General features: G+C 42.2%; 1 protein-coding gene across 1 annotated transcript in view; it reads right to left on the reverse strand.

Moving 5' to 3' along the window:
- Window positions 1–934: 934 nt before the first annotated feature.
- The window catches only part of dpp6b (dipeptidyl-peptidase 6b), a 202,952-nt gene continuing 188,798 nt past the window's right edge, over window positions 935–15,088 (reverse strand). The window contains exons 17-26 of the mRNA XM_036596652.1: window positions 14,679–14,732; window positions 12,606–12,704; window positions 12,436–12,505; window positions 9,653–9,847; window positions 9,093–9,147; window positions 4,838–4,955; window positions 3,926–3,984; window positions 3,771–3,843; window positions 3,574–3,647; window positions 935–2,436 (exon numbers count right to left, since the gene is read on the reverse strand). Coding sequence (XP_036452545.1) covers window positions 2,287–2,436; window positions 3,574–3,647; window positions 3,771–3,843; window positions 3,926–3,984; window positions 4,838–4,955; window positions 9,093–9,147; window positions 9,653–9,847; window positions 12,436–12,505; window positions 12,606–12,704; window positions 14,679–14,732 — 947 coding nt within the window. The 3' untranslated portion in view covers window positions 935–2,286. The remainder of the gene's footprint in view (window positions 2,437–3,573; window positions 3,648–3,770; window positions 3,844–3,925; window positions 3,985–4,837; window positions 4,956–9,092; window positions 9,148–9,652; window positions 9,848–12,435; window positions 12,506–12,605; window positions 12,705–14,678; window positions 14,733–15,088) is intronic.

A 15,088-nucleotide genomic window follows, 5' to 3' on the forward strand; every position in this document is an offset into this window, starting at 1 on the left:
TGATCTCGTTCCCATGTCTTATTGAGTCATGGCCACGATTTAGTAAGGTGTGGGAACAAGATAATTAAGTCGTGGCCATGACTTAGTAAGGCGTGGGAATGAGATCCTAATGTGTGGCCATGACTTAGTAAGGCGTGGGAATGAGATCCTAATGTGTGGCCACAACTTAGTAAGGCATGGGAATGATATAAGCCTTGACAACAGCTTAACAAGGCACGATCTCGTCCCCATGCCTTATTGAGTCATGACCATGACTTAGTAAGGTGTAGAAACACGATAATTAAGTCGTGGCCATGACTTAATAAGGCATGCAGACAAGGTAATGTGTGGTTAAGCCTCGACCACAGCTTGATCTCATTCCCACGCTTTACTAAGTCATGGCCACACATTAGGATCTCATTCCCACATGTTAATACAGCGTGGCCACTTATTATTTTTGTTTATACAGGATGTCACCAGCAGGGCTCAGTACAAATCAAAATGGTCAGTGTTCCAACCAGCCGCTGTCTGTACGTTGATTGATGTGGAGCAAATCCTGCTATAATCTTATTAAAGTGGAAACGTGGTTTTATGTCCACAGACATGACGTCACCTCAGACAACACCTTTCCGAGTGGAAAGTTCCAGTAGAGCGGAGTTTTGTTTTTCCTATTCTTAGGTCAGAAATTCCATGTTTCAAGCTTTATTCAGACACAGCATCATTCATTGGTGGTTGACGTGATCTTGGACCTGTGCAAGCAGTCTGTTGTTTTAAGTGTGAGGCTCTGGTAGATGTGACATTTTTTCACCACAAGGTGGCAGAAGAGCACCACTGGAATGACAGAGGTAAGTGGAGCGAGTGTGTTTTGTTTCATTTAAGGAAGGTTCTTCTCTCTGCTTAGCAGAACCAGCAATGAGGAAAAAACATCTGCCTTACATAAAACCAAACAAAGAAAAAAGCTTTCAAAATGCTTTATGTACAAGTTACACACAGTAGGGACCAAAACAGTTTTGTAATTTACACGTTTGTACATCTGCAGACAAGACAAGGTTTTCGCTCACAACAGTACATTAAAGTGGAACCACAGAAGGACATTCAAGCTGTCAGAAGTCACAACATTTAAATAGATCTTTAATAACCAAAACAAAAGGAAAATAAAAAAAAAGTTTACTTGCTAGCATGCCGAATTAAAACAAAAGAAATTCTGTACAAAAATGTGCCTCGAGGACCTTTTGGACATGATCACAGCCATTAATATGAAACAATATAGTAGAAGGGAAAACCAACTGTAGAGTTGTACCTGATGACGTAAGCTAGATTATGAATACAGGTTTAAAATTCACTATTCAGCTACAGCCAAACTGACTGGAATACTAGCAAGTTTGGATAAGATGCAGTGGCAAGGATCTGACATGGTTCAGCTTTTTCACAATGTAAAAATCTATTATTTCCATGTTAAACACTTCACGGACAGCCCATCTCGTACAGCTTTACTTCAGTAAGGCACAGTGACTAAAAATAATAACCTCAGATTCCACGTCCTCAGCTGTATGAACTAATCGGAACAATGTTTAAAAACCACATCGATTTCTAAGCCGACCCATTCACGAATGAACTGAACACTATGTTAGGCCCTAATTCGGAAAGCTGCTCACGGGCCGTTTATTACTAAATATCAATTTAAAGCTACTGTACTGTAACAGATACTTGACCGAACAAGAAGTTCCACATTATTAGATAAGAAGGACAAATGAAGGAGGAAGTGTCTGAATATCCTTTACAGCTTAACAAAAGGACCTTATTGAGCTCAGTAATTGAATGCAAGACACTGAAAAGTAACAGAGAGGGGTGGCACTGGGGAGCTGGACTGATTGGATTTCCTTTCTTTCCTCTTCGCCACTGCCCTAAATGAGTTGTGCTATCGTCCGCTCAGAAGTTTCCATCATCGGTGCATGACACGAGAAACCGCAACCGGAAGGGTAGCTGCGTCACTTCCAGCTCAGTTCACACGAGGGCGCTCAACAGCCAGGGTGGTTTGTTGGGAGGCAGACAAAGAAGAAATGTTCGAGTCCCCTCCTCGGCTCACTCAGCTGACGCGTCACACTGCTTCCTCCTCTGTGAACCTTTCTGGTAGCCGGCTGGAGGTGAAGGGCTCAGGTCCATGCAGATGTTCGGGATGACCCATCTGAGACGGAAATGAAGATGCAGGGGGTTCAGAGGGGAGTTGGGGGGGCAGTTTGCATATTGGGCTATAAGCTGGCCTGCGCTGGGCTCTGAGGGAGGGCGCGTTTGGGGGGGTTGGGGGTTTTAACCATCATCCTCGTTCTCCTGCTCCAGCTCCTCCTCGCTCGCCACCTCAGGCGGCCTGAAACACACCTCAAAGAAGTTGACGAGCGACTGGCTCAAGTGCTGCCGGGAACCCTCGGAGTGGATGAAGTGGCCCTCATCTGGGTAGATCTGGGAAGAAGGACAAAAGTAATGAGAGGCCGGAACTGCCACGGTCGTTATACAGCAGTGATGAGCATTTGGCTCTTTTCAGTGAGTCAGATCGACTGTAGGAATCAATTCTTTCAGCTCCCAAACGGCTCTTCGTTCACAAGCATTGCCGGTTTTTTCTTTCCACTATTGGCCAAAGTGCCATTTTTAATAAAACCAGTCTGATTTCTTACTAAATGGCTAAAATAAAAAAGCCAAATGCAGGCAAATCCTTCAACCAGTCAACAAACAAAGGCAGCAACACAGAAGGACATGAGGGGACAGTGATTTAAGGGGCCACTATTGATCTCTATATGGGGTTCTGTGTAGAGCTCCTGATTATCTAATGTAGGGAACTGTGATTAAGGGGCCTTTCCTGATCCCTCTATGGGGTTCTGTGTAGAGCTCCTGATAATCTAATGTAGGGAACTGTGATTAAGGGGCCTCTCCTGATCCCTCTATGGGGTTCTGTGTAGAGCTCCTCATACCTAAATGTAAGGAACAGTGATGTAAGAGCCGTTACTGATCTCTATATGGGGTTCTATGTAGAGCTCCTCATATCTAATGTAAGGAACAGCGATTAAGGGGTCATTACTGATCTCTATAATGGGGTTCTATGTAGAGCGCCTCATGTCTAATGTAAGGAACAGCGATTAAGGGGTCATTACTGATCTCTGTATGTGGTTCTATGTAGAGCTCCTCATATCTAATGTAAGGAACAGCGATTAAGGGGTCATTACTGATCTCTGTATGTGGTTCTATGTAGAGCTCCTGATTATCTAATGTAAGGAACAGCGATTAAGGGGCCTTTACTGATGACTATAACAGGGTTCTACTGGAGCTCCTGATTATCTAATGTAAGGAACAGCGATTAAGGGGTCATTACTGATCCTTATAACGGGGTTCTACATAGAGCTCCTGAAAAAATTATGAAGGGGAGTCTTTGAGATGAACTCGCGCTGCCTGTGACCACAGAGTGAATCCAGAAAATAAGAGCAAAGGTCCACCACGAAATTATTCATGAAAACAAACCCACTCCAGTCAGAGGTTATCAGGGGAAAGTAAACGTCAGAGTCACTCAGAACAGAAAGGAAGCTGCTGGTAATTATAGGCTCTTACCTGTAATGTATAATTAGCCTTTTCATTTATTAAATGGGTTATAAATTTTGCAGTGTGCTGGAAATGGACTTTTTCTGTGGGGAGACAGAGATTAGCAATTAGTCGTAATAATGACAGGCTGTAGAAATGTTTAGGACTTGGGCTTCACTTTAGTTTGAGAAAGAAAAATCCACACATGGGAAGAAAAAATGTATTACCGTCAGCTGTAGGGTGAATAATTAAGAACTTCTTATCTTCTAGTCTGCCCGAACGCTGTGCTAAACTTGACATCTGTTCAAAATAAATATGATGTATTATTAGAGGAAATGTGAGAAGGTTATTTATTCAGATTCTGAGAGGAGATTATAATTACCTCATACACTCTCTGATTGGATCGAGGTAATCCTAAATAGCGCTCGGAGAACGCTGAGGCTGCAGAAGACACAGAGCATCGTTAGAAATACTTGAGCTGATGAAAAGAACATATAAATACATCCAGATCAAGGCCAACATTAATACACACACTGGCCACTTTATTAGGTACCGTGTTTCTACACTCATTGTCCATTTTATCAGCTCCACTTACTATATAGGTGCACTTTGTAGTTCTACAGTTACAGACTGTAGTCCATCTGTTTCTCTGATACTTTGTTAGCCCCCTTGTACCCTGTTCTTCAGTGGTCAGGACCCCCATGGACCCTCACAGAGCAGGTACTATTTGGGTGGTGGATCATTCTCAGCACTGCAGTAACACTGACGTGGTGGTGTGTTAGTGTGTGTTGTGCTGGTCTGAGTGGATCAGACACAGCAGTGCTGCTGGAGTTTTTAAACACTGTGTCCACTCACTGTCCACTCTATTAGACACTCCTACCTTGTCAGTCCACCTTGTAGATGTAAAGTCAGAGACGATAGCTCATCTGCTGCTGCACGGTTTGTGTTGGTCATCCTCTAGTCCTTCATCAGTGGCCAGTTTCTGACCACAGAACACTGTATATATTTGTTTGGTGGACTATTCTCAGTTCCAAGTGCTGAGAATGATCCACCACCTAAATAATACCTGCTCTGTGGGGGTCCTGACCACTGAAGAACAGGGTAATAAAGTATGCAGAGAAACAGATGGACTAGTCTGTAACTGCAGAACTACAAAGTGCTTCTATATGGTCAGTGGACCTGATGAAGTGGACAATGACTGGATACAGGGTACGTGTATCTAATAAAGTGGCCAGTGAGTGTACTGGACAACAGCGCAGAAAGCAAGTAGGCATGTTTGTAGAAGTGATGGTACCGTATAGGCTGAAATCGGTGATGGGAGAGACGACCGCTCCACATTTGAACTTGATGTTGTATTTGGATGGAGAGTCTTCAGCGCCCAACAGAAGGCTGGCGAGATATCCTCCATACACCTGCAGCACAGCAGTCCACAAACAGGTCAGTACAGAGAGAAAACAAGCCCCTTACCTAAAATGTACAGATCAAGGTTTTCATTTATTGACAACTAACTAAAATGATCGGATTTATGCTCCTGCTAGATGCTGCACTGCTACGGTCAGAGCCTAGTCACACTTCCACTACATGCATCTCATATCTGGATAATTAGAGGTGGGCAGTTCAGGTAATAATCCAACTCAGGATTTTGTTTCAGCTGCCTGGACAGCTTGAATAAAACAGCTGGAACAGAATTCTGGGGAGGATTTCTTCTCTTTGGACCTCAATAACCCTCCTAGACCAAATACGACCCACACCGAACATAAATGCATCTCTAACAGAAGATGGCAGGAGAATGTTGCCAATTACACTGGCCCTTTACTAGAAGGTTGTACATCAGTGGTCACCAGGCCTGCTCCTGGTTGGAGATGAAACCTGCAGGAAGGCAGGTCTCCAGGAGGAGGGTGGGACACCACTGTTGTACATGTATGTCGTGTGCCAACAAGAGCGAGTCTAACCTACTTAGAAAGAAAACATGGATTTAGACTCCCTGGAGGTTTAAGACTGTTACAAGAGGACAGTGCAGGTAGTCTGACTGACAGTCACTCACTATGCACCATTAATCTTTCAATCATCTATGGATGAAGTTATAATCTCAGGGCCACACCTTTGTTTTTACATAATCTTAACTTGGGAGGAGTTAATATTACGTGTAGTTAGAAGAAACAGATTTCCTCTCATTCCCCAGGGTATATTTTGGTTTTTCCATCTGAACTTACAGACCCAAATCAGGCAAATTATTCAGTAACTGCATGAAATAAATGTAGTGTTGGTGCTTTCAAATTAACAGAAAAAATCAAATATTTTATGATCATAAACATATTACTATATGCTTACAATTTACTGCTGAAAGCCAGAAAGCTTAGATGCTCTTTGTATTTGTTTATAAAAATAATTTTTACAGAGCAGATCACTGAAGAGACGCCATCTGAGATCCAGATTACAGCTCAGATTTGAGGAAAAATGGGTCGACTTTCAGTAGAAAAAAAATTGTGAGTTCAGCTTCTTTTATTATAAGGGTTTAAAATTACATCACCATCTATTTGACTGGAAAGAAGACAGTTACAGCCTCATACGACCCCCACCTTCTGAATGTAGCTTATGAAATATGAAAGTTATGAAGTAAAGAATATGACTAAGTGTGTTTTGGAACCACCGGTGGTTCCACAGAGTTAAAGAGGATATCTTTACATTTGGTTCATGATGTGATCAGATTGCAGTCTGTCTCTTATGTGTCTTGGCTGCATTTATACTGAGCTTTTAAATGACTGGACGGCTCTCTGATCAGCCCGAAACTCAGCAAGTGGCCAAGTAAAACAGCCTCCAACAATCTGGGGTTTTAACTCCTAACTAAATGAAAATCTCTTCTAAAGTGTCATGTTGAAAGTAGCCTATATTATCAGAAATCCAATCAGGTGTTCTGGTGCTTATGACCTGGAAGGCAGCAGGATTCACTCAGTCGATGTACCGGAGCACCTGTCAGGGCACAAACCCAAATAACGAACGGCCTCCGTCGCTGCAGGTTTATTTTAAACCGAGCCTGTGCTCTGGCCTACTTTGGCTGAAATTCTCTGATCTTTGAGAGCCAGGCCTGCTTTAATAATTCATTTTGAGGCATTTCTGGACCATCGCAGGGCTCCAAATTTAATAGGAGAAGCATTTCCTCTCCGGTCAACCTTCTCCTACAGCTCTCTCCTCCTTTTGCATAACAACAGAGCAGCTTTTGTCTGGCGGTGATGAAAGTGTGGCAGAAATGAGCTACAATCATCTCCGTTTTCACACGAACCTCTTTATCTGCTGCTCTCAAAGAGGCTCGTTTTCAAAAGCTCTCCAGCGCTGCCTCTGGTTTGAGGCCCCTGAGGGATTTTTCTTTACCTTCCTCTGACGCTTTGGAAACGAGCATGACGCTAATTCAGCGTCTGCATGTCGTCTCTTCGTTGAGCTCGACTGGGGGATCAATCTCTGCTCTGCTTCTGAATCCCAACTTATTCCACACACACAGCTTTATTTAGGACAAGACTTTTTTGTGTTACTGTGTTTCTCACGGAGGAATAAAAGAACATGTCTATACGGAATTAGTTAATCATCTTGTTATCTTGAGATCACAAGATATTTAACTTATCTCAAGATAACAATCCAGAAAATGATAGAAACAGCTCATGGTCTCTCCGGACTTCCGTATGTTTGATTTTGACATAAACTGAATATTTGCATCTTTTTAAAAAATGGAGAATTTGAATTAAAACACATTTGGGACTTTTAACAGATCTTGGACTTTTGACTAAAATCTTTTTGCTTTGAGTGACCCTGTTCATTAATTATGTTTATTTTATTAAAACAAATGACTGAACATTCCACAACAAAACAATCATAACACTACTGAAACTGTACCAAATGTTTCAGTTGTGACGATTCTTAATGTTCCACACTGATTTTCAGACTTTGGGACACATTTACTTCAAAACACTGGGATCTAACTGCTCACCATGTGGCCATGAGGGACAGGGATGCAGCCTCACTTCCTGCTCTAAAATACATGGGTATGGCTAAAATAAGGCTCCACCTACAGACTAAAACACTGTTTTAGTAGTGACATGAAAACACGGGGCAGCATTTTTTTTAATTTAAACAATCTCAGGAAAATCTAAATCTTTCAAATTTAAATTAAAAAGATATAAAAACTGAACCTCTGTGCATTCTTTATTTGAAAAAGTTTTTGTCTTTTTGGCCTAAACCCATCATAAAACCTGCACTTTGGCCACCCAAGAGAAAATGTTTGGGCACTTTTGATGTACATACTTAATCCCCTTAATCCTTCATGCAGTTCAGTCATTAATCTTAAGACTTAAAAATATATACAGAAGTTTGGAGGCCTCTGGTCTAATAACATGTTTTGTTGGTTTTCTAAGTGAAAGTAAGTCAACATGTCTTCTATAGAGAACACAAATACGGCATTTTTTGGCAAATAGCGCACAATTTCTATTTATCTGGTGAGTTTAGCATATTGGAAGAAAATACAACATAAAATTCAAAATGTACTATAACTTTTGCACAATTTTTACTTTTTGTTTTTCTTTCAATCATAAATCAGTATGTTAAATTCAGTGAATAAACAGTAATTGTGTATTAATTGATCTCTGTAGAGGATTTTCCCCCTTTTTTCACAACATGTAATCACCCAAACGTTTACATACGACTGAGTTATGTAGAAACTGAAGGCAGTATAAATGATTCAGTAACTGCTGAAGTTAATATGTAAGTAAATGTGTTCACCCTCATACAGTGCAGTGATCAGAGTGAGTATATTTTATCAGTGTTAAGTTTGTAACCCACATACAGACAGTTAAAGAGGTTAAAAAGACAGTTTGGTGCTACAGCAGAACAAGTGGGACATTTACTGACCTGGTAAGCAGAAATTTGCACAAAACAATTTTAGGAGTTTAATAATAAACACATTTTCAGTTTAAATATGATCTTCAACTGTCAGGTCATGACTTCTATTTTAAAGTGTGTTAATGTTGTAGTTCTACAGAACTCTAATCCATTTAATCTACATGGGCTGGTGTTGGTCATCAGTTTGGCCGCCTTCTAACAAACTAATCACCAAAAATCACAACCCCTAGAATTCATAAGCTCTATAGAGAGAAATGCCCTGCTATTTGAGTGTGGGTGTGTCCCTAACATAAGCCCCGCCCCCTCTGTTTTGCTCACTGTGTTTTGTTTGGAAGAGAGTGAGGGGTTTATCAGCGACGCAGTTTTAAGCTGAACCCCAGAATGATGGAGAAGTGCTGACTTTATGCACAAAAAAAGCCCAAACATTCTCCAGTTCTCCAGTGTCTGCATTCTCCACCAGCACAACCTTTTTCTGCTGACTGATACAGTTCAGACCTCCGCTGGGATCAAGAGAAGCTTTCTCTCTCTCTCTCTCTGAGGTGAGGGCAAACACTGCGTGTGCATGAGGAGCAGCTGTGCTGCGGATGATCCCTTTGGGTTCTGGGAGACCAGAATATCAGTCTGATAAGCAGCGAGAGGCAGGTTAAGGACGGAGGACTTACCCTTCCATACACTCCGATTCTTGTTTTGTCCACGTACGACTCTTTTGATATGATGCTGCGGGAGAAAAGAAGACGGGCACAATTTAACCTTCAGTGAACCTCAATTTGTGTGCAGTTCTGTAAACAGAGATCTCTGGAGTCGTGAGTCGTTCTGTAGTTGGTGTCATTGCTGTGTTAGGAACTCTAAAGGGTCTAAGCTGGTTTCTTCTACGGGAAACACAAATGGTGTTTCTGAAAATCGCCGCTATCACGTCCTGTGGAACATTTGTTCCAAAGCTGATATGTTTTTGAATGTCACTGGATCCACTGAACTACAAAGTTGTTAAAATACAAATAATGCTATACACTGATCAGGCATAACATTATGACCACCTCCTTGTTTCTATGTTCATTGTCCATTTTAGCTTAGACCAGGAGTTCCTCATATGAGCACCCACTACAGAACGACGGGGTCTGTATAACTTCATCCTCATCCTCTGTGGTAGAAATCACTACAGCATGGTTTATACTTATATACAGTCAAATGTTTAGACGTTGTATGTTGTTTTAGAAGCTCTAACCTTAAAGCCTCCAGCTGATCCAGCTCCTCGATCTGCCCGAGCTTTCTCCTGACGCGGTGTAGCAGGTTGGTCCCCTGGAATCCGCTGCCCCGGCCGTCGAATCGCATCACGATGGTGCCGTAGGAGCTGACCAGCACTGTGGCCCAATCCACCTGGAACTGCTCTGTCACCATTTGACCACCAGGGGTCCCATCTCTGCCATAAACAGTGATTTAAATCGTCTATGTCATTGGAAACTGAATTTCCCTTACTTGTTTTTTAATAGGTTTGATGTATTAACATCAAACAATTTACATCACACAAACCAGAGCGCCCGGAGAACACCCGCGCAGACACATGGAGATACAGACACATCTCACTTTCAGAGGAGGAAACAAATCACACATCAAGACTGATTTCAATAATTACTTTAGTAAGCACCAGCATGGTTTCAGTGGCAACAGCACTGCTTTTTTACAGTTATAAATGCTTTCATTTGCTCATATTTACATAGTATGAATTATTTTTCTTCTTTGAAAAAAAACTTCTGATTCTCACGACTGACTGTTGGTCATAAACATCACACTTTCATGTGCACACGCACAAAGATTACTAGTTTGACCAGGGGTGCCCAATCCTGGTCCTGGAGATCTACCACCCTGCAGAGTTTAGCTCCAACTGTAATCTAACACACCTGATCCAGGTAATGAAGGCTGTTAGGGGCATCTAAATATCAGAGCCAAATGTGCTGGAGCTGAACTCTCCAGGGATCTCTAGGACCAGGATTGAGCACCCCTTGAGCTTGAGCATGACTATCTAAACCTGGATTAACAAAGAAAGCTGTAAACCGCCGTCGTAAAACGACTTAACTGGTTGAGTTAGTCTAAGCTGAACGTGCTTTAAGAGACAGGGCCCTGCTGCAGGGCAGGTTAAGTTAGGGATAACAGCTATTGGAACAGTCAGGGACAAACTTCTGCAGCCTACTGGTCCATCTGAGTACACAAAAAAAAAATCAAGGCACTAAAACAAGAAGTGGCCACATCAACCACTAAGGTGCCTCTTCCTGAACTTTGCAGGAAAAGCACTTATGAGAAATATTACTGTTCAGCAGAGAAATAAAAAAAAACCAAACACATAAATGTGTAGAATATAAAGTAGTTATAACTGCATAAACTTTAATAGCAAAGTCAAACCTGTCCAACAGGAGGAGAGATCAGAGACACTGACCTCTGGACACTGGACAGTCCAATCCTCAGCTGTGGCTTAAGTTATCTAACCTTATTATTTACTAACCTTATTATTATAACTGTGCTGTGTTGGGTGACTGCTACTCGCTGCTGTATTTACTTCAGGATCAATGTAGTACCTACCTGCCTGCCTACCTACCTACCTACCTACACACCCACCTACATACCTACCTACCTACCTACACACCCACCTACACACCTACCTACACACCCACCTACATACGTACCTACCTACAAACCTACCAACCTACACACCTACCCACATAACTACCTACATACCTACCTACCTACAAACCTACCGACCTACACACCTACCTACCTACCTACACACCTACCCACATAACCACCTACATACCTACCTACCTGCAAACCTACCTACCTACACACCTACCCACATAACTACCTACAAACACACCTACACTGAGAAATCCAGCTTTATGAAATACCATCCAGTCAATCTGTGACAGGTTTTACTCAGAATCTTCTCAATGGTGGGAAGTTTGTGCTGTTAAACTGCACATTTTCAAGTCACTGCATTCATTTTCCCTCCCTGAACAATCCCTCTATTTACTCTCTGCTCCAGCAAACCTGGAAAAGCGCAGTGAGCCAGACGCTGTATTTTGTCTCAGAATAGGATACGGGAGTTCTGCTCGAGTTGAACATCACTGTAACAAATAATCTCAGCAGGGTTCAGCCTTGTTCAGCCGCCGTCACGTGGTTGTTGTAGTGATGTTCTGGGTCCAGAGCGTAGCTTCCTGCATCTTGAGAAGTCCTTCAGCGTCCGCTGTCACCAAAACAGCAGCGGCTCAGGAGAGGAGAGGAACAGCTGGGCCTTTCCACTGCTTTGGCCTAATTAGCTCAAAAGTAGCACTGAGACTGAGCGTCGGTTTATGTAGAGCAAACAAAGAGAAACCTCATTAGAGGATTTCAGAGTTTTCCTGCTCTTGTCGTCAGCGTATATGGGGAGTACAAGTGTCTCAGCTGCCCTGACAGAGAAAAATTATGTCTAGGCAAGATATACCAACAAAATACAAACCTCCAAAAGGTTTTTACTCCAAAGAACGCATGGCATTTTTTCCTGTCTGCTTTGATTCAGAAAATATTCAAAGTTACTCAACAGAAAACAGTCACTGTCGTTAGAAACCCAACATTTACAGAAAGGAATAAACATTGTTAACATAAAAAGCTTGTATATGAGATTTTTCTTGTACCTTATTTTTATTAAGGACCATTTATGTAACATTTGTGTGATTTTAATGCTACAAAAACACTTCTAATTCATTTTCCCATGACCATAATCCAACCTCACTTTATGCTTTAGATTAAAACAGGCTTAAATTGTCCTTAAAATAAATCTAAATGTTCTGATTGGCTGATCTTGCCTCATTCAAAAAGCAGTCCGGGCTGAAACACTCCTTATAACTTCAGTGTGAGTGGGCGAGGCTAAACTGCTGTAGTCTGAACAGGCCTGTGCTTGGTACGTGTTGGTAATCACCAAGCTCTGATGAACAGCTGCGTCCTGGGTTTTGTATATTTGTCAGTCAGTGAGGGACTTACACGAGCAGCAGTAGGGGGTAGTGGGCCGTCTCTGTGAATCCCGCCGGCTTCTGGATCTGGATGGTCAGAGCTGTGAGGAAGAAAGTCATGTTGGTAAAGCAGCCCCCTTATCATGACCGGAATCTTTAATTATTACACTAAGGTGGCTGGAGGGGCTGCCTGGTACCCACTGTATTCATCAATGGTGATATCCTTGTACTCTACTTTGGGCATCTGCATGGAGCTGACCGTGCTGTTCAGCAAGTCGTTTGTCTCCACGTCCAGCAGTTCTGAACACAAGAAATGAGAAAACAGAAAATTACAGAAAGGCTGGAAAACTACATAGAGTATCAGCTTGTTTCTACACTCTAATCCCCACGTGTCAAACACAAGGCCCGTGCGCCAAGTCAGACAATCCTATTCGGCCCGCAAAATTAATTTAATGTTCTATTAATATTAGCCGATTTCACCATGAGCTGCACTACAGTGCCCAGCATGCACTGCAACGTAATGTGTGCTCCCACCCCTCCCCAACAATGATATATGGGACAGCAGCACAAAAAGAAAACAAAAAAAAAGACGCCAGGTGTCTGGTTCAAGTGAATGGGCAGTTTTAAAAGCCTACTGTCCTCTGGGGACATTTAAAGAGGTTTACCAGTATCTGCAGCTAATGTAGTCTATTATTTTACATAAAACAATTTGTTTTAATTTTAAATTATTTTTGAATCGTTCAAGTATTCAGTGCCTGTTTTTGCTGTTGTAGTTTTGGCATACTTTGAATAAACAATGGCCAGTGGGGGTCTTGGCAAAATAATAAGTAAAAGTAAAAAAAAACACAGCTGGCCCACAGATTTGTTGAGATTTTTTTCATTTGACCCTTTTAGTGGTTGATTTTGACACCCCTGATCTATTCCTTCATTCCAGCTTCACTTTTCAGGACACTCACTTTTAGTTTCTCAAAGAAATCTGCAGACACACCAAAGCTGCTGGTTTAGCATTTTCTTCTTCTCACCATCCAAGTAATCCCAAATAAGTTTAGACCATCAGTTCATAAAACCTGACTCCACATCTCAGATGTCCAGTTTTGGTGATCTAGTGCAGATGTTCTTTTCAACCTGTCTCCTTTTCTCAGTGAGGTTCTTCTTGATCAGCTACACATCCTTTCAGACCCACAGCGCTGAGTCGTCTTCTCACAGTGGAAGGATGGACAGAAACACCTGTGGATGTTTTCAGATCTGAAGCAGCTTGATTTTCTCCTCTCTCTCAGAGATGAAAGCTTTAAGTGCTGTTTATCTGATGGGGGCAGTTTTGGGGTCTAGCAGCTCTTCCAGGTGGTTGTTAGGAGACACAATTTCTCTGGAGCTTTGTTTTTTTTTTTCAGTTTTGGAAACTACTGACTTTTTCTTTATGCAAGAGTATTATCTTACATCTAATCTCCTCAGAAATATCTTCTTTACCTATTTTCCATGCACACAATAGAGAAATATTCAAGGCAGCTAAGGTCTTTGTGTAGTTGTGCTCTTTGAAAGGGAACATAATGTCAGTGACTCTTTTGGGAACAGCTTTTGTTGAGGAGACGCATATGTAACCCGTTGGATTTAAGATTGGAAAGACAGAGGTGGACACATTAAATACTGATAGGCAATTACACTCATACTATTACATTATACTTCTCTACAACATATAAATAAATTTGACATGTCTGTGTTGGTTTGTTGTGTGGTATGTATTGTTTCCTTTATTCATGCTTTACGCTTGTGGGTGAAAGCTGAGCTGCCAGACTGAGCTGCCCTCCTCTGAATGAGCGAGTGAGTGAATGTGTTTCTGGCCGACAGGGTGTATTCTCATGCAATCAGCCTTCAAGTCCTGCCTCCTGTTTTCTCCAGGGTGGGAGGACCGTGATCTTGTTTCCCTGACAACCATATCTTGGTGTTCTCATGTTCCCGGACAGGCGGCTGGAGGAAATGACACCTAATGGCCTTCTTCAGCCTTCTGTCAGATCTGTTTCTCCAACAGGCCACAGGGTCATAATCTGCCGTTTATAGTCGCCTCAGAATGACGGTCATATCTTAATATGGAAATGTATCTGCAAACTTGCGGTTCACAAGTGACTTCAGTGCCAAAACACGCTGTATGTCACAAGGGCTGACTTGATACTACACATGGCTGCTTCGAGAAGGCTTCTCTGTTTTCAGTCAGTAGCTGTCCAGGTCAGCAGGAAGGTGTGACAACGGTGTGATGATACAAACAGACGGGACACTTACTCTGATACAGCTTGTCTCGGGTGCTGTAGACTGCTGTGTATGGCACTCCAGGGCCTGGAGAAAAGAGAGGAGATGATTAGTACGCAGACTTAAACCTTGTATACTGTAGATTGCTTTGGTCAACCTTCCAGCCCCAAATGCAGTCCATCAAGACTTGTTTGGTGTCTGAAGTTTGTTCTCTTTATTTCTTTAGTCAGATAATGTAGCTAACAAACACAGGAAGAGTGTATCCACAAGTTAGCACTGTGTGAAGTTAAACCTGAATTTTGTCTGAACTTATTTTTGGTTAGGGGGTTGGGGCAATTTTCTCCCCAGTTAGTTTAGATAATTCCAGTTTTACTAGCTGGCTAGGGAGGGTCAACAAGGCTAACATGTTTCCTCCAAGACACATGAAGCGCCATTGCATCTTT

The sequence above is a fragment of the Colossoma macropomum genome, unplaced genomic scaffold (genome assembly GCF_904425465.1).
Source record: "Colossoma macropomum unplaced genomic scaffold, Colossoma_macropomum, whole genome shotgun sequence".
NCBI lineage: Eukaryota > Metazoa > Chordata > Actinopteri > Characiformes > Serrasalmidae > Colossoma > Colossoma macropomum.